Genomic DNA, 22,813 nt, shown 5'->3' with positions numbered 1-22,813 from the left:
CGGCCACACCGTCACGCTGGAATCCAAAAAAATCAAGCAGATAATTTGCAATGATTTCTCTATTCTTAATACACTTGTTGCCATGCTTGTGTTGTACAGTCTGTACAACATCTGAAAGTGTTGTATTTTAGCTTTGTATGGTGAACAATGTATGTACGGGGAGTCGGGGATCCTAAAAAATCAATCTAATCACATAGTATAACCATCCAAGTACGCACCCAAGCATCATCATGAAGTAGTGGAATAAGACACCTGAGAGTTGAAGGGATCAGACTTGCATTGCTGAATTAGCACCACAACCAAGCCAGGTCGTAGGTGTGGGTCACGGTGGTGAAGAGGTGGACTGAATCTGCCTGGATACAGATTTACCGTGCATTGCTGGACCATATATTTGTGATCCTTCAACTGTAGTTACACGTGTGTTCAGTAGAGGTAGCATCGCAGTGCTGTATAATCGGAATCAGACCATCTTGGCGATGTGCCGTGGAAGGGCAGCTTCCAGAGTTGTACGTGCTTCACCATGAACTTGTAAGAGCCCCCCATGTTGTTGAGCGGCCCGCCGGCGTGGTCCTTGCAGAGATCCTTGACGAAGATCTGCCATGCCCAAATCGAAACCATCATCAGCGCAGGCTCAGCCACTTGGATTGACAGACAGATTGGGGGAGATTCCAACAATTTGTTTATCTATTAACAGACAGAGGGAGAGAAATGATTCGCGGCGCAGAGGAATGATTCGCTTACCGGTAGTCGTCGCCGAAGGCGTCCTTGATGGCTTCGGAGGAGGCGCGGTGACCCCCGCCGGTGTCGCTCGTGAGGATGAGGACGTTCTTGCCGTGGTTGGCGCCGAGCTGCACGAGCTCGACGGTGCCCTCCTCCTCCTCTTCCAGGAAGGGCTCGTCGTCGTCCTCGGGCCCGGCGAGCGACGCAGGGAGGCGGAGGTAGAGGAGGAGGAGGAGTTGCCTGCGCGGCCCGCGGGGGAAAGCTCTCTGGCGTAGGAGGGGAAGTGTTGACCAGGCCCAGTTCAGTCATCACGCGGTTGACAGGGAACGATCAACACGGCCCAGTCAAGCGGGCCGGACGGAAGAAACTTAGCGACTTATACAGACGAAAACCAATAACCTCTTTATTAGTAATAACGCTTTAGTACCACCTCGAATATATTTTAAATTTAAACTAAAAGTGTAAAATCATAGGAAGAAAGCGTATTGTGACGATAAACCCACGGAGTCAATCCGTGCTTTATTATTACTAGCAAAAATGTCCGTGCGTTGCAACGGGAGACAAAAAATTGCACGCTCCTGTTTCAAGACCCCATAGGTCAAATCCTTTTCTCAACATGACGCCCATCCGTGACAATGGACGTCCTTCTTCCCACTGTCACCGACAATGGTTGCAGTGCCCGAGACTACACCCGTGCTTTGGTACAGAGCAAAGCAAATACTGCTAACCATATGTTTATTAACATAACTTCCTATCATTAATAAATAAGCACAAAGATTATTAATAGTACATACCATCAAATTTATGACCTTTTAATGTAACTAACAAATTAGGCTAGCTAACAAAATCACTTTAAGATTATTAAGAAAATTAATAAATTTCCTCAGTAAAAAATCAAATCATTACATGAGCATTTGGATTTGTCTATTATATAGCTGAATTACTGTTACTAATTTTAATCCACTGTACATTTTTTCCATATTTATTAATCAAAGTGCATGTGTTAATTCTTTACTTTAACTGGCAATGCATTATCTTTTAATCTTTGCGAGTGACCAATTTTTTGGCACCGGTGTAGCCATAAGCTCCACTTATTATATTTGTGCTTATAAAAAATAACATGGTATTTTACCTCATAAATATATATTGTTGTAAACTGAAACAAAGTCCAGTGAAGACATTGCCACACGATGGAGTTTGGAGACATGTACTAACTTTTCTTCTGAATGGTCATACCTTCAAAATTCGGGGTCTTGTGCAAAATCAAAATTAGGCCCTATATTTAAAAAATATAAATTAAAATATCTGTATAAATTATTGTGGTGCTACATATTTTTTCAGGGAGTTCACATTTTATCTTAAAATTTAAATCTACCCAAATCAATGATGTATCAGAAAGAACAAAAATTATGACAGTAGAAACTTTAAAGGGGTGAAAGGTTGGAGACCATGAATGGCAGGCATCACATGGGATGGGGTCGCTCTACTAAGAACCATGCAGTGAATGAGAAACAAAAATACAGGGAGAGAGAGAGAGACGTGAGGTTGGCCTGTATTTTAGGGCGAGTCCTTTTCATTTATTTCGCTCTTAAAAGCCCATTAGCACCTAATCACTTGACCAGTAGTTGTTTTTCTTTGAACAATATGTCTTGACCTAGTAATATCAATCTCTGATTTTGGCACCCCTGGAATTTGGATGGGGTCCGTCTCGCGTGCATGCAGTCTCAGCAGCTAGCTTGCCAAGGCTCATTTCACGATTACAGAGGCTATAAAATAAATAATTAACACATGATATAACTTCAGATGCAATGCATCAAGTGTCTATATTATCTTGTACCTATATTTGCATATTAATTCCCCACAAAAATATGTTTCATGTCTACTGTTTTATAGTATTATGTTTTAGAAGTGCCTGCCGCTCGTTTCCTTAGGAATGCCAACTTTTTTTTATTTCCCTACCTATTGGTGTGTGCGATCTATTATTAAAAGCACGGCCGGATGGGTGTAAAAGGTTGGCCCTGGTGGATGCCTTTGATTTCTTTCTTGCATGTTTCCTTGGATCCGTTTATAGCCGACCACATATATAGAATGCGAATTAGCCTCTATTTTCTTTCCCGTTTATAATATAGCCCATCACATATATAGAATGCCAATTAGTCTCTCTTTCCTTCCTTATTCCCTGAGCTACATTTTCCTTCCTTATTTTGATCACGTTGGAAATCCTCTTTTAAATGGGCGTGCAATAATAATTAGCCTCTCTTTCCTTTGTAATATCTTTCTTATGATTCACTGCTTCCTAATACCCAAGAAACTCAAAGACATATTTAAATTGGGTGAGTTGGATGTAAAGCAGCGAGGCGGTACTATTTAGTAGGAAAGTAAACTTTGGATTGAACACGCAAGGTGTGCTAGATGGGTTGATCTCTACAATATTTATCAAACTGCAGGTCCCGAGTTCGAACTCTGGTAACCTGCACGTTTTTTACCTCGTTTCCTTTGTATTACAACCGGGCCTGTAGGATTCAAAGCATGTGAGGCTTGCATGGGCCTATTTTGGAGTGCGGATGGGCTGCTTGATATGGCCCAGCCGGGATGGGTGAGCGTAATGATGCCACTTTATGTACAAATATTTTAATAGGTTTGAAGAAGTTAGTACAGAAAATTAGTACCACCTTGGTTAGAAACTTAGAATCCAAACTGAAAGCGTAAATTCACATGAAGAAAGCGTATTGTGACGGTAAACCCACGGAGTCAATCCGTACTTTATTATTATAGGGATTATATATTATTATATTATTACTATATTATTATTATTATATTATTATTATTATTATTATTATTATTATTATTATTAGGGATAGACTAGCAAAGGGGCCCGTGTGTTGCAACGGAAGAAATAAATCCTTGCTCGTCCTAGTCTATGATTCCACTTCTCTTGCTTGCCACCATTGTCGTCCGTGCGTTGCAACGGGTCAAAAAAATAGCAAAATTTGCTTTGTGTGTGCGATTGCGCAACATTTCTTATGTTCAATTCTCTTTTTCGAAGTATGAAGTGTGGATTTAAAGAAGCCACCTTAACATCCTTCATCTGATTAAAGAGTAGTTGTGCATGGAATAATTTGTCAATCGTTTTTTTACTTTTCGAGAGAACATGAATATTTATTTATTTTAAAAGTAACATTTTTGAATTTTTTAATCATTTTTAAATGGGATTTTTTACAATTCACATTTGTTACACATTTAAAAATAATTTTGATTTATTTAATTTTTGAAAATATTTTTAAATGCAACATTTTTAAAAAAATTGGTACATTTTTAGGAAATATTGAATATAAAAATGATGAACATATTTAAAAATGTTCACATTTTTTGAAATAAAAGCCAATTTGATACAACCTTTCTCTTAAAAAAACACACGCTCTGTGTCTGAAGTAAAAAAAAAGAATTGTTGGTGTGTGGACCATGTAGTATAGAGTTGAGAAAGTCATAGTCATGTCCTTCGATGTCACCTCCTTCGACTTATCACTATCATCGGGTAAAAAAAAGAATTGTTGGTGTTTGGACCATGTAGTATAGAGTTGAGAAAGTCAGTCATGTCCTTCTATGGCACCTCCTTCGACTTATCACTATCACCGGGTGGAAGAGAAGTGGTGGATGTGTTCTGAGTGGTATATACAAATGGTGAAATCGTTGTATACAATTTAAAAGCTTAATAACTAATCCAAAATTTTATTTAGAATTTGCAGAAGATAATAAATGCAAAAGGATTTGAATAGTTTTCGAGATAGTGTTTTATTTTCATTATTTGGGCTTGGCCCAAACAAAACACTTCATTCACACAGAAGTACAATACACGCGCTCTTTCCCTAAAAATCATGCAAGCACGAACTCATCTCCCTTCCCTTTCCCTATGATCAAGTATCCCTACTGCTCGAAGTGCGAAGCACTGCCACCGGCTGCTCATGTCTCCTCGTCGTTCTCGGGATGCAAAGCACTTCATGTCATGTTCTTCCACCATGGCCATCGGACTATATTTTTTAAAACCGAACGGGCAACTGAACCGTTGCGTCTGTCACCGGTTGGACTGCCGGTTCATCGATTTGTTCGTGACAAAAAAAAAACAAGTTATTAAAAATAACCTTAGATCAAATGAGTACACATAATATTGGATGTAATATAAACATAACCAGCCAGGTCACAGGGGCTGAGACATTTTAACTCACCTTCCCTTTAGTTGCCAATTTGAAGGGAGGGATCGAATTATGTTGTGTTTATGGCCAATTGAGCGGTCCATGAGCGATCAATTTAAAATACATAGTGATAACCTGGCTTCTAATGTAAATAATAATCCAATTCTTTTGCAATTGGATACCCAAATTTAGCATACTGCACATTCATCTCTCTTATCGTCAGTGTTTGATTATGCAAAAATAGGTTCAGCATGTAAAATCAAGGCAGCTTCTCTGCACACAATTTCTTGGGAAGAGACAACAAACCTTTGCATCATTCAAATGTCACAGGTGACTTGTTTTAGTTTGGGATCTTGAAAGAATCAAACCAACATACCTTTCCCGGCAACAGTCAGCAGTGGTAAGCATGTGCCGCTGGAGCCCGACCAACTTCCCTTGATCCCATTTATTGTCTCCTATCCACGGCGACAAAGTGAAAAAGGTTTCAGCGGACTTAGTCGGGCATCCACGATCAGGTTTTAGAGGGAGAAGACTCACCGCCTGCTGGCAAGGTCGGGACCGTGGTCGTCCGTCTCCGCTTTGCCGGCCGATAAGATCATTGATATTGACCAGCCAGCTGAGTACTCATCACCTTGCTCTGCTGAATCACCTTGAGGCTATCGTTGGTGCTCCGTGAGGTCTGCGGCCGGGCTCTAAAGTCCTTGATTTGCTGTTCGGTTCACCACAGTGACCAGCGAACAGTGTCAGGAGAAAAATGTCGCTTTACGATCAAGACGGTAGAATAAATCGAGATTATTTCCAAATAAAACGAACAAGAAACTTCATGCATCTACGTGAACAAAATTATAATCAGCAGGGAACATAATTATATTTGACAGAAGCCTCAAACTCGATTGAAATCACAACCGGTACAATTTTCTAAGTTTGGTCTTCACAACTATACAAAAGAAGAAGAATAAATGTATACCATCATTTCAAATCCAAGACAATATTATCAAGGTTAAGAAAAATCGAATCACAACACAGTCCACTGCAATGAATTCTCAAAATATCTTGGAATTACTCTGCTTCGCGTTATTTAGTATGCTTGTTCTCCTTCCCATAGAGTGTCCGTTGATTCAGCTAGTTGGTGATTGTTTTTAGTCCATAGTAGCAAATTTGTTGCACATGCTGCATGCATGTAAAAAACAATGCACGGTGCTGTTTTTTTGTCTGTGAATCGTGTGCACAGCCCACGACAACATAACTGAAGACATACTAAATGCTTTCTAGTTAACTCTTCAAATGACTAATCAATACAGTAAGTCCTCACTGCATCTCTAGGTAGGAACCGAATATCCCGGTCTGTTTTCTCTACCAGTTCAGATCTCACAAAAGTAGGGAGTACGAAAAATATAGCAGAAGGGATAACCTGAAGTAGCTATTATGAACCAAGCATCATATATATCAGCTGCCCATTAATGGGTAGTTCGTGCAATGTGCACAATTTCTATTCAAGTAATAAAAGTGATGGAAGACCTCAAGTACGTTCAACCCAGATTACTTACACATGCAATGCACTTGCCATCAATCGGGCTTAAAATTTGTTCACAGGAGACGGAGATATCGGGTTAGAACTTCCCTTGTTTTTACATTGATTTTAGGGTGGGTGCAGTAGTAGGGCTCTCTTGAATCTAGATGATGTGCAGGTTAGGTGTGGCTGTGAAGGAGATCTGTGAGTTCTTAATATAATCATGAAAAATAGGAAGCTCTTAATATAATCATGAAAAATAGGATGCTCTAGTTCACAAGAAACCAAATTGGCTCTTATAAGCCGATCGATCGGCACAATCAAAACAGTTATTAAATTAACAACAAAATTGAAGGTCATGGCTTTATTGGAGCAAAGATCTAATCTCCACATCTTGAATATGTGGGAACCAGATTAGGATGACAATGTCCTACAAATTCAATACTTCATTTTTCTGTGATCAATGCAAATGTCTTCTATGGGCTTCTGGCTACTTGTTGGCAGCAATAGTAGGTTGGTGAGCAACTGAGCCTGCTTCCTTGTTTAGATATTCAGACCAACACATGGAAAGGCTGAACAAGTATACTTATATAATACTAACAACCTGTCAGTACCAGGGTAATATTTGTTGGTGAAGATGCCTGAAAACCAAAGTTGTGAGTCTAGCTTGTTTCCTCTTGCATCATCTGTGTGGAGGTCATGGCTTTCCATACAGCGGAACAGGGCTAAACTCCACACCTTCAACCAACCAGAGAGAGCTAGTTAGGAAAGGTGGTTATAATGGCGTACTGGAAGCTCAACTCTTCTTTGTCTACACTAATGTACTATTTAACTACTTGGGCCCAGATGCATACAAAAATTGAAGATGAAAGGTTAGGTAGATGCAAATGAGGTTACAGTACATTAGGAAAATTCACTGCTACAACGGACCTGCTATTTTGAAACTTATGTTTAGGACTGTATATGCCAATATCTTCATATCATGTGCAGCAGCCTCTTCAAATTGCTAGTCTCGTTGACATGATTTGTGAAAGAGTCCCACAGGCACAAATTATTGATGCAGTAATAAGCTAATCAAGTTTTGTCCAGCCCGTGGCTGCGTCGACGTTGTTGCTGCTATTGCTGGCTTCTGAAGTATAGCAAAAGAATCTGCGTCATGTAAGTTGCAACTCGCACAATCTTGTCGGGAGGCTTGGGAGTAGCATCGTGAACGACAGTGCGATGACAGTTTGCCTGATGGATAACCTCAGGGTGCAGCCAAGGTGCTTGTGACGCGCTCCATCTCCTACTCATCAAAATCGCTGCGCTGCTCCTACGCTGACTAAGCGGAGGCAGAGGGAGAGGAGGAACACGTCAACGAGCAGCAAGAAATTGTAATCGAAGCAGGCCAAATTGGCGGAGGGAGGCGGGCGGGTGCAGATCTCGCGCCCGGCGGCTCACCTTGTCCTGCCTGCCGCCGCCTCGTCATCGTCGAGGAAGGCGAGCGGGGTGTCCGGGCTATCGGCCGTGGGCTTCTTGGCCGGCAGAGCCGCTAGGGCCTTCCTCGGCCGGCGCCGGCTCCACGAGGGGATCTCTGGCCGCGCCTGCTCCTGCTGCTGGCCTGCACGATGGACGACAGGTCCGCAGAATGGCTGCCACCTCCAGCTCACGCTCGCCGAACTCCTCCTCCCGCGTGGGTCCGCTCCCAGCCGACGCGGCCGCCTTGGATCTCACCGAGCGAGCGAGGGATTGGGTGGAGCTCTGCGGGCGATGGCGAGAGCAGGGGAGGAGGCGGAGGATTTGTTTGGTAGTTTTGGTTTAATAGAGGTTTTTTTTGGTAAAAACAAAGTGGGGGCTCAAATTAGTACCACCTCGTTTATATTACGATTTTGTCTATACAAGTCGTAAAAGCGTATTATGTCATGAAAAGAAAGCGTATTATAACGGTGAACCCACGGAGTCAATCCGTGCTTTATTACGATCATCATGTTCTTGTAATAGGAATCACGACTTGCATGTCGATGAGTATGACAACCGGCAGGAGCCATAGGAGTTGTCTTAATTTATTTATGACTTGTATGTCAACATAAACGTCATGTAGTTACTTTACTTTATTGCTAACCGTTAGCTGTAGTAGTAGAAGTAATAGTTGACGAGGCAACTTCAAGAAGACACGATGATGGAGATCATGATGATGGAGATCATGGTGTCATACCGGTGACAAGATGATCATGGAGCCCCAAGATGAAGATCAAAGGAGCTATATGATATTGGCCATATCATGTCACCATTATTTGATTGCATGTGATGTTTATCATGTTTATACATCTTGTTTACTTAGAATGATGGTAGTAAATAAGATGATCCCTCATAATAATTTCAAGAAAGTGTTCCCCCTAACTGTGCACCGTTGCGACAGTTTGTTGTTTCGAAGCACCACGTGATGATCGGGTGTTAGATTCTTACGTTCACATACAACGGGTGTAAGACAGATTTACACACGCGAAACACTTAGGTTGACTTGACGAGCCTAGCATGTGTACAGACATGGCCTCAAAACACAGAAGACCGAAAGGTTGAGCATGAGTCGTATGGTAGATGCGATCAACATGAAGATGTTCACCGATGATGACTAGTCCGTCTCACGTGATGATCGGACACGGCCTAGTTGACTCGGATCATGTAATCACTTATATGACTAGAGGGATGTCTATCTGAGTGGGAGTTCATAAGATGAACTTAATTATCCTGAACATAGTCAAAAAGGATTTCGCAAATTATGTCGTAGCTCGCGCTTCAGTTCTACTGTTTAGATATGTTCCTAGAGAAAATTTAGTTGAAAGTTGATAGTAGCAATTATGCGGACTAGGTCCGTTAACTGAGGATTGTCCTCATTGCTTCATAGAAGGCTTATGTCCTTAATGCACCGCTCAGTGTGCTGAACCTCGAACGTCGTCTGTAGATGTTGCGAACATCTGACATACACATTTTGATGACTACATGATAGTTCAGTGCGTAATGCTAAATGGTTTAGAATTGAGGCACCAAAGACATTTTTGAAACGTCGCGAAACATATGAGATGTTTCGAGGGCTGAAATTGAGATTTCAGGCTAGTGCCCACGTCAAAAGGTATAAGACCTCCGACGATTTTCTTAGCCTACAAACTAAGGGAGAAAAGCTCAATTGTTGAGCTTGTGCTCAGATTGTCTAAGTACAACAATCGCTTGAATCGAGTGGGAGTTGATATTCTAGATGAAATAGTGATGGTTCTCCGAAGTCATTACCACCAAGCTACTTGAGCTTCGTGATGAACTATAATATATCAAGGACATATATGATGATCCCTGAGATATTCGCGATGTTTGACACCAAAGTAGAAATCAAGAAGGAGCATCAATTGTTGATGGTTGGTGAAACCACTAGTTTCAAGAAGGGCAAGGGCAAGAAGGGATACTTCATGAAACGGCAATTCAGCTGCTGCTCTAGTGAAGAAACCCAAGGTTGAACCCAAACCCGAGACTAAGTGCTTCTGTAATAAGGGGAACAACCACTGGAGCAGAATTACCCTAGATACTTAGTAGATAAGAAGGCTGGCAAGGTCGATAGAAGTATATTGGATATACATTGTGTTTATGTGTACTTTACTAGTACTCCTAGTAGCACCAGGGTATTAGATACCGGTTTGGTTGCTAAGTGTTAGTAACTCGAAATAAAAGCTATGGAATGAACGGAGACTAGCTAAAGGCGAGCTGACGATATGTGTTGGAAGTGTTTCCAATGTTGATATGATCAAGCATCGCACGCTCCCTCTACCATCGAGACTGGTGTTAAACCTAAATAATAGTTTTAGCAAATATGCCCGTGCGTTGCAACGGGAGACAAAAAATTATGGCTAACAAAATAAGTACTCCCTTCGTTCGGAATTACTTGTCATAGAAATGGATGTATTTAGAAATTTTTTAGTTTTAGATACATCTATTTCTGTGGCAAGTAATTCGGAACAGAGGGAGTATGACATAATATCCTGATATATGAGTGTACTCTATTTTAACACAGTGGCTCACCATGTTGTCATTTTATGTCCTCATCCTAGCCGATGATGGTTGCGATGTGCACGTGATCACAATCCTGATATTAAGAGGATTGTTGAACCGCCTTCTTGTCCGGCCAAGATCAAGACCGTTGAACAAAGTTTTTTTAATCGGCTAGCTAATATAATAGGGAAAAACATTGGAATAATATATGTCAGTGTCACCATGTAAAGTGAGTAGTTTGTGTCAGATAGACCATGAAATTTTAGTTGGACTTCTCTCATGCATTTTGACGGGTGTCACTGGGCGAGTGAGACTTGTCGTACGTGAAGACTTTATGGAGAAAAAAGATTCCTTCATATCCTAGTTTAATAAATTGAATTAAAACAATGCATCAGGTGGGCGTATTTCAAAAATTCCCCAAGTTTTATTAATAAGTATAGATTAAAAAATCATGTTTTAAAAAATGTTTGCCTTTTCAAATTGAAAGTTCAAAATATATTTGAGTTTTTAAATTTTTGCAAATTCTAAAAATAATCACAACAGTACCTCCTAGTTTAAAAAAATGTTTGTGTTTTAAAAAATACTCAGTTTAAAAAAAATATTTTTCTTTTGAAAAAAATCGATTTTAAATTTTTGTTAACAACTTTGCAAATTTTCGTGTTCTAAAATATATTCACTTTAAAAAGAAATCCTCTTAATATCTGGCGCGATTGTGCGCTTAATTTGAAATTTCGCGCGGCTAAATGAACACCAAGTCATGTTTGGCCTAGTGGTAGCCTTCTGAACGCTTTAGCATGAGTGTCTGAGTTCGAGTCCTTGCAGCGTATTAATTTTTCTTAGAAACGTTCCCATTACTTAGAAACGTTCCCTAATGGGCTGGCCCATTGTGGCTCTGCGCGTCTGCTTTTTCTTTTTTGGCAGAAACGAATCGGGAGAACGATAAAACTACCGCACGACAAACCACCTCGGACGTACGAATTGTAAGACCTGTGTGCCGTGTGCGTGCGGAGAACGCGGCGTGGGCCGGCCCAAAGCAGCGCGGTGTCAAACTACAGAAATTTTGACGGACGGACAAAACTACGAACGGTTCCCTAAATTAGTACCACCTCGTTTATATTATGATTTTGTCTGTACAAATCGTAAAAGCGTATTATGACATAAGAAGAAAGCGTATTGTGACGGTGAACCCGGAGACCCAATCCGTGCTTTATTATTAGGGATAGACTAGCACATATACCCGTGCGTTGCACCGAAAGACAAAATCAATATGTATTCAAATGTAATTAGAATTTTATGGACAAAATATAACGGCTCATGAACAATTTAATGTTTACAAAGATCTATGGACGCACATTGTCACAAAATAACTTATATATCGGTTGCACTTGCACTTGAATGTGTTAAAATAAACCTAATGGGCTGGCCCATTGTGGCTCTGCGCGTCTGCTTTTTCTTTTTTGGCAGAAACGAATCGGGAGAACGATAAAACTACCGCACGACAAACCACCTTGGACGTACGAATTGTAAGACCTGTGTGCCGTGTGCGTGCGGAGAACGCGGCGTGGGCCGGCCCAAAGCAGCGCGGTGTCAAACTACAGAAATTTTGACGGACGGACAAAACTACGAACGGTTCCCTAAATTAGTACCACCTCGTTTATATTATGATTTTGTCTGTACAAATCGTAAAAGCGTATTATGACATAAGAAGAAAGCGTATTGTGACGGTGAACCCGGAGACCCAATCCGTGCTTTATTATTAGGGATAGACTAGCACATATACCCGTGCGTTGCACCGAAAGACAAAATCAATATGTATTCAAATGTAATTAGAATTTTATGGACAAAATATAACGGCTCATGAACAATTTAATGTTTACAAAGATCTATGGACGCACATTGTCACAAAATAACTTATATATCGGTTGCACTTGCACTTGAATGTGTTAAAATAAACCTATACTTCCACATCATATGCAATTAAAAATATAACTGATTATCTTTGATCCAACGCGCATACCTTAAAAAATATTTTCTTAGTCGAAAGCACTTCCTAGATTTCAAACAAAATGTCAAACTCTATGGTTCACAACAATGTTCCTCAATTGTCAACACACCCCGGGTATTGCTTAAAATCGACACAAAGCGCCCCTTCTTCTGCCAAATTGTGACAAATTCTATATCTATATTGATAGAGAAGGTAAAAAAAATTTGAAAAAAAATCTAATGCACTCTATATCTTAAAAAAGTCACAAATATGGTTACTCATCCCACCAAAAAAGGTTACTTTCCTCTCTAATGATTGTTCTTGATAGTCTAAACATAATGTAATTCTTGTCATGTCTGCCAGAGTTTTACTAAAAGGGAAAAAAGGAAAAATTAGCTAAAATTAGGAACCAAGGAAGAAAATTATGAAACTTAGAAACTTTTGTTCAAAATTGTACAATTAAAAAGCTTGATTTTATCTAAAAATCAGATTAATAACAGAAAGTTAAAATATAAAATAATTTAATTTAATGTTGGATTTCTTACTAATTAATTTCGTGATATGCATATATATGCCCGCTTTTTAAATAGGAAGGCAATCAGCGACAATAATTATCCAGCATGCATCTTGCTTTTTTTAGATCTGCATCTCCGCTTTTAAGTAGGAAAGCAATCAAGCTGCACTAATTAAATCATTGCCTTCCTGTGGAGTCAACTTCTTCATTTGCCTTTTTTTTATTAGCGTTATTCCTTCCTTTCTTGTCTTTCTAATTGCAGAAAATCATTTATTTCTTAGACTCTCGGGGCAGCTCTGCTTATTTCCCAGGAAATTCATAAGCTAACGCGTGCCTGGTTTTAGCCAGTTGGTTGTGCACGTTGAGATTAAATGGCAGGTCTTGAGTTCGACTCCCATGAAGATCAACTAATTTTTGCTCCGCTCCTCTACAATCTCGGCCCATATGCAAGGGCGAAGTCGCAGCTCACAATCTCGGCCCATGTGGGGCAAAGCCCGTGACGGATAAAACTCGTAATTTGTCAAATCTATACCAATGGCAACATTAGTACCACCTCGTGTATATGTTTTAAATTCAAACTGAAAGCATAAATTTACAGAAAGAAAGCGTATTGTGACGGTGAACCCACGCACCGGGCACCATTTTTGTATCTAATTTTAATAATTTTAATATACATCAATAATAAGGTTAAACTGATTAGTTCTTTATGTAGCATGAAGTTCGGACGTGAAGAAGCCGCCTTAGCGTTATCCATCTGTTTTTATGGAAGAGTAATTTTTTCTTGGAATAGATTGTCTGTCATTTTCTTTTTGCTTTTCTGAAAAATGCGGAAAATTCCTTATTTAAAAGTTAGCATTTTCATAAAAACTGGAACACTTTTTTAAGAATAGTTACTATTTTTATGAAAATCAGTGCATTTCTTTGAAGAAGAACATTTTTGAAGAGCTTTCTTTGAAAAGTTTCTTTTGTGTAAGCAACAGTCCCATCAAACTTTCGCTGGTTGGTCGTAAGGATTTGGCAGGCTCGCTCCAGCCACCAGGAGTACACCGTGCCCTCCCGGAGGCCATCTTCACGTCATAATGTCTCGAATCGAAACAAGACCAAGCCGCGATCCTCCTCCAAACTTGGCGAGCAAAATAACAGTTCAGAAGAAGATGCTCCACTGACTCCTCCTGTGAACTGCACATCGAACAAATCTCGCTTCCTTGCCATCCTCTCTGGATCAGCTTGTCCGCGGTCAGAATCCTCCCAAGCGACAGGTGTCAACAGAAATTTTTTACTTTGTTTTCAGCCAAAGCCTTCCAGAAAGTTCGAGAGCAAGTGCTCGAGTAAGAGCCCCAGAACATTGCCTTGTAGGTTGAGCGCGTCATATACATTCCATCTGTTGTCCAACACCAGGAGACGACATCTTGGCCTGTGGTATTTGCACCTCTCTGATCAACAACCATAATTTGATGGATTCATGAACTAACTCGGTGGTGTTGACCTAACGGAGTGCAGAAATCCATTTGTTCCCCTGAAGGGCTGTGCAAACAGAGATCTTCTTCGTTTTGAACTTGCGGAACATGCCAGAAGCGACCTCCCTGCGGACATAGCAAAAAGGAATCTAGCGAGTTCAGCATTCATAGCTCTAACACGTACTAATGAGGAACAGTAAAATCACTCAGCAAAGAGAAATTAGTAACCTGAACGTTTTATCTGTAAGAACATAATAACATGGTGCCTCTATGCAGTTTTGACATGATCATGTTTATGCCCCTAAACATTAGCCAAGTTCATGCACTTCTTGTCACATATGAATAGTGGATATTCATTTATACATTGCTTAAGTTACGAAGACTACAGAATAACATTTTTTTTTCTATAGAACTATCCATGCGGGTTAAAAGCATAAATATGGGGGAGGATCTCTCTTCCTATAGAAGCATATCGCGATGACATGCTAAAGAACGATTTGTGCTGGAGGCCCGATCCCCCGTCTTCAAGGCGGATCTCAAGAACAACACGGTCGGCGAGCAACATGTTGACGACATGGACATGGAGGTGCTCTGTATTAATGGTCAAACAATTTGCTTGATGGATGCACTTCATTGTAAATTAGGTGTTATACTTATCAAATAAAAATAAAATTCCAAATATAAATTGGGAACTACTGGGTGGTAAGGGAAGACTGCAGTTCATCCCCTCAATGATTTTCCAACAAGCTGCGTATTGTCAGTTCTTGCACGGAGAGGATTCAATCATGTATGTATACAAACTTATCTGAAAGTTTCCATGTACGTTCTAGTGTGTCATCTTTTCTAGATCAATGGTCCAGCTAGGAAGCAAATCACGGGAGCAGCTGCACTAAACTGACACTTAATAACAAATTAACACCTGATCACTACACTTTGAACATAAGATTTCTGAAAAGTGCAGGTCAATGGCAGCGTACATTGCTGGAGATCCAGAGAGGCAGGGCTCGGCGAGCAGGGGCGGGGCATAGAGCGCGGCGGCTGCAGCTAGAGCCTCCGCATCCGTGTCGACGTAAGCCTCGGCCGGATCCGACGCGCTGATTCTGACGCTGCCGTGCGTCCTCCTCCTCCTCCCGGTCGTTGGCTCTTATCTAACAGTATAAGAAGCAGGCATGGGCACACAGAATATGATTTAAGAAAACTGACAGGATGCACAAGCTGGGACGCAACTCATGTTTCGGTAACGCACCTTAAGCTCCTCGTTTTCCAGCTCACACTTGTATAAAATCTTTAGATCCTCATTTTCACTCTTTAGGGAATTAGGTGTTCTATATTCAGTGCAGCAGACAAGGGTAGCAGTCCGGTAGCAACCTGATTATGTAAAGATTAGGTGATATGCGCTGCTAGTAGCAAGCAGAGTAGCAGCTGAGGAAATGCTCCTCTTACCGGGGAACATCCGGTCATCGTCGGAGCGCCATAGGGACATGCACGTCGCCTCCCACATCCTCCAGTTCTCATCCGCCTGACATCTCCGCGAGCACACGCTAGTCAGTAGCATCAGTGAGGAGCCGATCGAAATCCTAGGATAAAGAGGAGGGAGTGGATGGAGCGGAGGGGTCACCTTGAGGAGGCGCCACTGGAGGCGAACGTCGCGGGCCTCCCAGGGGCCAGGACTCGTGCTGCAGCGCGTTGACGGCCTCCAGCCGCGCGCGGTCGGCGGCGAGCGCCTCCACCCGCGGCATCATCGCCACGGCCTACGCGCGCAGCCACTCGCCCTCCCGGCAGGCCGGCCCCGCGACGACGCCACCGCCGTCCATGGAATCGCGGAGACGGAGCTGGTCGGCCGGCGCCGCAACAACTTTCTTGTCACGCCGGATTGGCACCTGCCCTCTCCATCCCCGTCCACGAGCCCGCCGGCGCCAACCTCTGGTCCCCTTAATCGAGCCCGCTCGTCTCGAGTGCAGCACGCCATCCCATCCTCTGCCTCCCGCGAGGTCGCCGGCGCGCAGATCGGTCCGCTCGATCTTCGTGAGGCGGATGCCAGCTCCGCACCCTCCCATCCTCTGCCTCCAGCGAGGTCGCGGCCAGTCGATGGAGGGGAGCTGTGAACGGCGAAGAAAGCCCCGCGTGGGGAGGAGATGGGATTGGGAGGCAGGAGTCGGCCGGCGGCGCGCGGGGCCTGGCTGGAGGGAACGGTGGGTTGGGCGGGGCGGAGCGCCGCGAGGCAAAGCGTGGCTGCGTTTTTATTTTCTTTCGTACCGATTCAATTCAATTAGTACCACCTCATTTATATTACAATTTTATCTCGTAAAAGCGTATTATGACATGTGAAGAAAGCGTATTGTGACGGTGAACCCGGAGACCCAATCCGTGCTTTATTATTAGGGAGAGATTAGGGATATATATATCCATCAAGGACATAAATAAATATCTAAATGAGTATATAAGTAATATATTAATTCAAATCAAATGGAATTGGTGGCTGGCTGCACTTAAGAAATAGTCATGCTAATATGTGCTAATATTACACATTTAGTAATTGACTACACACAAGCTTAGAGGTCACAATTTATTCTAAAAGCCTTGGTTCAATTTAGCGTGATTGAAACATTCATTATCCAGTGTGTAAAGACAAACTGTGACTTTATATTTGTTTTTGTTTGGAATTTTCTTTTTAGACATAACAATGCATGCAAGCACAACACTAAATTAGAAATTGTTCTTCTGAAATTAATATGGCATGTAACTATGCCGGCAGAATAGATAACCATTTAAACGAGTACCAATATAAGTGAGTTGCCTCGCCTGTACTCTATCATCTGCCTTGAACTACGGTGCAAATAGCCTCTACAAATATCCTGAAAGAAATCATCAGCAATAAAATTTAGAGCCATGATAAAATCATGTTTCAAGTTATTACTGTTGACACTACTACTCGTATCCAATCAGCTTTAGCCCAAAAAGTGATATTTGAACCAATCACAGAGCAAAATCAAATATGGGTGTTTCTTGTCATGCAGATAATATTGCAAGAAACTACTGTGTATTACTCGTAAAATCCAGTAGCTTACTCAATCAAGTGTTTGCTACTACTCTTATCAGTTTTCATTAATCAAACAATATAGCGTACAAACCTGACATAAAAAAATAATTCAAATCTCAAGCAAATATGCTTCACTCTCTCAGAATGCCCGTGCGTTGCACTGGGCGAAAAATAAAATATAACATGCTCCATGTGCCATTATGCAATATTTTTATAAACCAATTTTTGTAAACGTCAGAAATAAGGTTAAACTGAGTATTTCTTTTTGTAAGATGAAATTTGAGGGACCCTAACAATGTTCATCATTACCTATTTTAGCTCCGCACTTCCATTTAATCCGCACTTCCATTTAATCCGAAAAACATCCGTGCGTTGCAACGGGCTTAAAAATCGACTAAACCAGCTTCACGTGCCACTACGCTCGACTTATATTCAAGTCTGACAACCAAATAAGGTTGCCTTCATCTCTATAAGGTGCATATGCGGGTGTGTTGCCACAGGTTGAATTATTGTTAGAAACTGAGGATCCCAAATATCAAACAATAAATTCTGTTAACAGGAAATGCAGTCAGTAGCATGTTCATTTAGTATATGGTTGTTGACCTAGATTTTCACCACAAAATGCTTTGAACTGATGCATTCAATATCATTAAAACTATGCAGACAGAAGATCAAACTTGAAAGATTAATTAATACTCCCGCCGTCTAGGTGTATAAGTCACCTTACTAAAATCAAATAATCCCAAAACATTATGAGTAGTTTTCTGGAAAGGAGGGGTTCAACAAAAGATCACTTAAATTGCATAATAAAGACCACCATTTTGACATATCAAGTAATTCCATCCTATAGACACAAACCTCACTACCAGTCTGTCATGAATTCCTAAAACAGTATGCCTCTCCAGCGGTCACAGGTGCACGGCTGGGAACTTTCCCCGAGTGTTTTGTCTGCAAGAGATGGTCAAATTACACGATCTGTGAATAGACGACACACCCAGCTAGTATTTAACAAAAAAAAATGCCGTTGAATTCCCATCATGTAGAAGAAGGCACTGCCACCATGAAACCTGCAATGACAAGAGCATGTAAGTATTCTCGGTGTGGTACTTGTAATCCACATGCCCTAACTACCAAGTTCTCAACTAAGAATATATATAATACTGCCAACTTATAATATCACCAGTGCTATTTATAGATGCTGACTGGTAGACAAAGATGATCTGAAATGGTTTATGTCAGAGGAAAGAGTAGAGGGTGCCTTTATTGTGTTTTCAACAGTGAAACTTCTCTCTCCACAAAGTTTTTCCCTATGTTTCGACTACATGTCGTGGCACAAATATTGTTGCTACCACACAAGCTGATGAAAATAGTGTGTACAGAACTCGCGGACCAAGTTGCTCCATGTGAAATTCAACATATAGAAACCTACACAAAGTATAACTATAATCAAGGACATCTAGTGCATTCTTGTGTTTTGGTATTCCAACTCTTCACCAAAAAAATCTACGGAAACCATATGCATAGATTATAGTAGTTATGGTAGCTCATTTCATGTCCAACAAAAATTCATATGTGTTCTTTAAAATAAAAACATAGGTTTTAAATATAAACACAGAGAAATAGGTGTTTTCTTCAAAAAAGGTGTAGAGAATGAACTATATACACTGAATATTCATTACATGAATCAGAAGTAGAAACGGTACTTCAGGACAAAAACATATATAGTACAAGCGGTTCTTCTATCTGTATGTAACCATGTGTCATTAAGCTCAATATACCTCATTTTTTGCTGAAGTCAAGGTCTATTGCGGATCAATGCAAGCAGCTTCAATGTTGAACCTTCAATATAGAATGCAGGCCCTTGAGACTATACAATTGCAGTCAGAGTTGATTGCAATATTGACGCGTATCTCACGAGCAGTTAAACACCAACAGCACAGTGTCTACTATATAGTTAATCTGATCTACATTTGAAAATGTCCAAGATATGCAGTAGCGAATAAGACCACTCCAAATTGAGGATGTTGTTCTTGCTGAAATTATTTCAAGAGCTAGCTGCCTACCAGGGAACGGGAATCCATCGTCCAACCACAAACAGATTAATTTTTCTGCCTCTTCCCACAGCAACACGCTAGCTCGCTGCTGCACTGGCCACCATGGAGCCACCTGCTGCTAATCAAAACACACTGCCACCATCTCCTTCCCTAGTGACAGTGTGCTGCCCACCTGTGGTCGACTGTTGTTACACACGCTGCATGCCTAACGCACCACCGGTCCTCTACCTGCCCTCCAACCTTGTCTAGGTCCGACGTACACATGAATAGATACTGAAATTGTATGGTCGCGGCTTACAACTTACTGCAAGCCCGTCTCAAACTCCCAGTTCCCATGCATGCAGTTTAGTGTTGGTAATACTAATAACAAAACAAAGTAGGTCCACCTTTTGCGTATAGTGATCAATCTCCATCCCGTCATCTTCCCTCGCCAGTCCACTCGCCAGTGAGTCTAGAGCCGAGGCGGCGACTCAATGTCCGCCGAATTGAAGGAAGGCCTGACCCAACGGGAGGGGGTTGAAGAGGAAGTGGGAGTACATGGCCGGGAATGCTGGATTGGGTGAGGGGGCTCGCTGAGAGTGTTTCGGAGGAGGGTGCCTGCACAGCTGGTTTGGCGGATGAATACTTCCCGATGCCATTGGTGGTGCCCGAGGCGGTGGCCAGGAAGAGCACTCGCCGTGCAAGCATCAGAAACGGTGCACACTTGCAGGCTATTCCTCTACCTCTGAATCCTGAACTGGTCGTCATAATATTCAGTCATTGCATGCATATGTAGACGTAAGAACTAAGAACTGAATCGGGCATTGGATTACTTATTATCAATTTCTATACGTAGATGTTACTCCTCCACATTTGACTCGATTGAACTCAATTATCTGGACTCGATCAAACTAAAGTATCTTCACATGTCCATATAATAATTGAACTAATTAATCAAAAAGCAACCTGGTGGGCATTACCTCAAACATATTGTGGGCACTGTGATACAGGATCAGTATCAACAGAACATGGCCGTGTCTGGCCTGGGGAGGATCAGCAGCAACAGAACAACCTTCACCACCTTCTTCCTCCTCTCCAATGCCTGGACCTCCCCTCTCCTTGACCTCACGACCGCTTCAATCCCCCTTTACTGTTGCAATCAGGAAGCACGACCTGGAAAGGCGGTGGCAGCGGCGGTGACTCCATAATATGGTGGAGGCTGCAGGCGCGCCGGCGAGGGAGGCGACGCTGGGCATGATGCTGGCTACACAGGAGGCCGCGTGTGGCGAGGGAGGCTGGGCGTAAATGGGGAGGGGGCGTGATGGCGATTGGTTTCTGCGCGGTGGTGGCGGAAGTTGACACAGGGAGAGGACGGCGGGGTGGCGGCAGTGCGTGGCATGGTGGCGGCGTTGATCAGCGGCGAGGGAGGCGGTGCTGGGCGTTGGCGGCCGTGACGATCCGCGACAGGGCGACGGAGACTGCCATCTCCTCAACGCCTCTCCACTAAAAAGGACCATGGTTTGAATATCAGCGCCGGTGGCCTTGGGGGAGGCGACGATGGTGGTCAACGAGAGGAGCGCCGAAGGGATGCGGGATCCATGGTGGGTTGTGGGTGGGTGCGCCTGGTGGTGCGGACAGAAGGGATCGAGGGAGAAAGGGAGATGGGGATCAGACTCGTTAGGTCTTTTTTTACTTACGGGAGGCACTGGGTAAATATTAGTACTACCTCGCGTATCTTTCTCTAATAATAATAAATAAAGTATAATAAAGTATAGATTGACTCCGTGGATTCACCGTCATAATACGCTTCTTCTTATGATTTTACACTTTCAGTGTGTTTCATATGATTTGTCCGAGGTGGTACTATTTTTCTGCGCAGGCTCACGATCGTTCACTTTTATTTATGGGCCATCAGCCGGCGTGTACGTCTACCCAAGCTAGGCTGCAGCGAACGCACTATATGATTTTCGTCCAGACCGTCACAAATCTATTTTCGTACGTGCTCAATTACGTACGCAAGCTGGCCTCTCAGACGTAATGTGTATGAGGCCTTCTCCTGGCACGATGCACTACTGGGCCTCTTATAGGCTACAAGCCACGTTTCAGATTTTATTTTATAAAATAATGATGCATGCATATTTTTTGTTGAATTGTCCCACCTTGCTTTCTTATACTAATTTCCTCCAATTTATAAACGCTTGTAACTTGCCTGAAATATCAACAAGCTGGCCACACAAACAGAGGATACATAAGGGAATCCATTGGCAGAGGGGCCAAATAAACGGACGGCTGTACTACATGCATGGCGTTCCTCGGCTGGACGTGATTGTGGGCTTGAACGTGCAGACAACCTGGGGCATCAACCTGTGATGCCGCAATTGCAATCAAGACTGGTGTGAAAACGGAGATTGAGAACGACATTGGTGGAGAAGATGAAGAGAGAGAAGAATACAAGATGCATATCGGTGGAACCGAACGGATTTAAGATTTTAAACGGTGGAGGCGAATGGATGAGCAGTGTCGTAGGCGATGGATACGTGCCGATTGCTCGCCCCTTTTACCAGCTGGTTTATTTTTTTAAGAGCATCTACAATATTTGGTATATCCCATCTACACATCCGAAAACACTCGCCCGCAGACGTGTCTGGGCACGCGTGCTGGTATTGATCGCGGGTAGTACCAATATATCTATGTCTGCAACCGTCGTACACATATCTCCGCACCCAAATCTATCAAAGCCATGCAACAACGAAACATGTAGACCAACATCACAAACAAGATCATCGGGCAAACAAATATTGATAGATTCGGACAAACAAATTGGAGGATCATCGTCCGAGTTGGTGGTGCCGTTCTCCGATGTGGAGGAGATGTAACCTGTCAGAAGGCGGATGGCGCGGCTTTGCTGCTCCTGGGTGTGGTGTGCCGCCTTCGCCTTGGCGCTCTTCGTCTCCCTCGCGAGGCGCTCCGAAGCCTCGATCCCGAGGCGGAGCGCCTTCGCATTCTTCCACCAGAGGCGCCTCGCGTTGGTCTTCACCATGGTGAGCAAGCTTCACATCACCTTGCGGAGGAGCGCCATGTGAAGTTTTTATTTGTACGGTGTACCCTTGGAATTTGCTGTCAAACAACTGTTATAGTAGGATAGTTAAGTGGATGTTTTTTTTTTGCTTTACATCATCATCACATGACCACTGATCTAAATGTTCTCTGCCACACTAGCTTTCCTTTCAAGGAAAATTGTAGCCTAACTGTTGTGCCCATTTATTTTCCATGCATTTTGAATGTTAATCAAGACCCATGATAGTAAATGACTCCTGTTGTTATGCATGGGTAATGACAACTACATTTCTC

The 22,813-nt window shown here is 42.4% G+C and overlaps 2 protein-coding genes and 2 long non-coding RNA genes across 6 annotated transcripts; all 4 read right to left on the bottom strand.

Moving 5' to 3' along the window:
- Positions 1 to 259: 259 nt before the first annotated feature.
- Positions 260 to 1,347, bottom strand: LOC123191625 (serine/arginine repetitive matrix protein 1). Its single transcript, XM_044604288.1, has 4 exons — positions 1,295 to 1,347; positions 742 to 986; positions 467 to 594; positions 260 to 353 (listed from the first exon to the last, which is right to left on the bottom strand). Exons 1-4 carry the CDS (start codon positions 1,345 to 1,347, stop codon positions 288 to 290), a joined length of 492 nt encoding a protein of 163 aa, XP_044460223.1. The 3' UTR covers positions 260 to 287.
- Positions 1,348 to 4,556: 3,209 nt separating this feature from the next.
- On the bottom strand, positions 4,557 to 7,497 carry LOC123188305 (uncharacterized). Of its 2 annotated transcripts, none has more exons than XR_006494519.1 (4): positions 7,351 to 7,497; positions 7,035 to 7,158; positions 5,448 to 5,619; positions 4,557 to 5,365 (listed from the first exon to the last, which is right to left on the bottom strand). It is a non-coding gene; the product is annotated as an uncharacterized lncRNA (long non-coding RNA). The 2 variants fall into 2 exon arrangements; XR_006494520.1 differs by having other exon boundaries at positions 7,025 to 7,158; positions 7,351 to 7,492.
- Positions 7,498 to 13,852: 6,355 nt separating this feature from the next.
- On the bottom strand, positions 13,853 to 16,131 carry LOC123191624 (uncharacterized). Its single transcript, XM_044604287.1, has 4 exons — positions 16,008 to 16,131; positions 15,636 to 15,757; positions 15,367 to 15,537; positions 13,853 to 14,515 (listed from the first exon to the last, which is right to left on the bottom strand). The coding sequence occupies exons 1-4, from the start codon at positions 16,129 to 16,131 to the stop codon at positions 14,393 to 14,395; spliced, it is 540 nt and encodes a 179-aa protein (XP_044460222.1). The 3' UTR covers positions 13,853 to 14,392.
- An 879-nt stretch (positions 16,132 to 17,010) lies between these two features.
- LOC123188304 (uncharacterized) lies at positions 17,011 to 21,144 on the bottom strand. 2 transcript variants are annotated; one of them, XR_006494518.1, is made up of 3 exons: positions 19,208 to 21,144; positions 18,288 to 18,496; positions 17,011 to 17,244 (listed from the first exon to the last, which is right to left on the bottom strand). It is a non-coding gene; the product is annotated as an uncharacterized lncRNA (long non-coding RNA). The 2 variants fall into 2 exon arrangements; XR_006494517.1 differs by having other exon boundaries at positions 17,011 to 18,496.
- Positions 21,145 to 22,813: the final 1,669 nt, after the last annotated feature.

Source organism: Triticum aestivum, chromosome 2A (genome assembly GCF_018294505.1).
Source record: "Triticum aestivum cultivar Chinese Spring chromosome 2A, IWGSC CS RefSeq v2.1, whole genome shotgun sequence".
Taxonomy (NCBI): domain Eukaryota; kingdom Viridiplantae; phylum Streptophyta; class Magnoliopsida; order Poales; family Poaceae; genus Triticum; species Triticum aestivum.
This window is presented reverse-complemented; position numbering and strand designations above follow the sequence as displayed.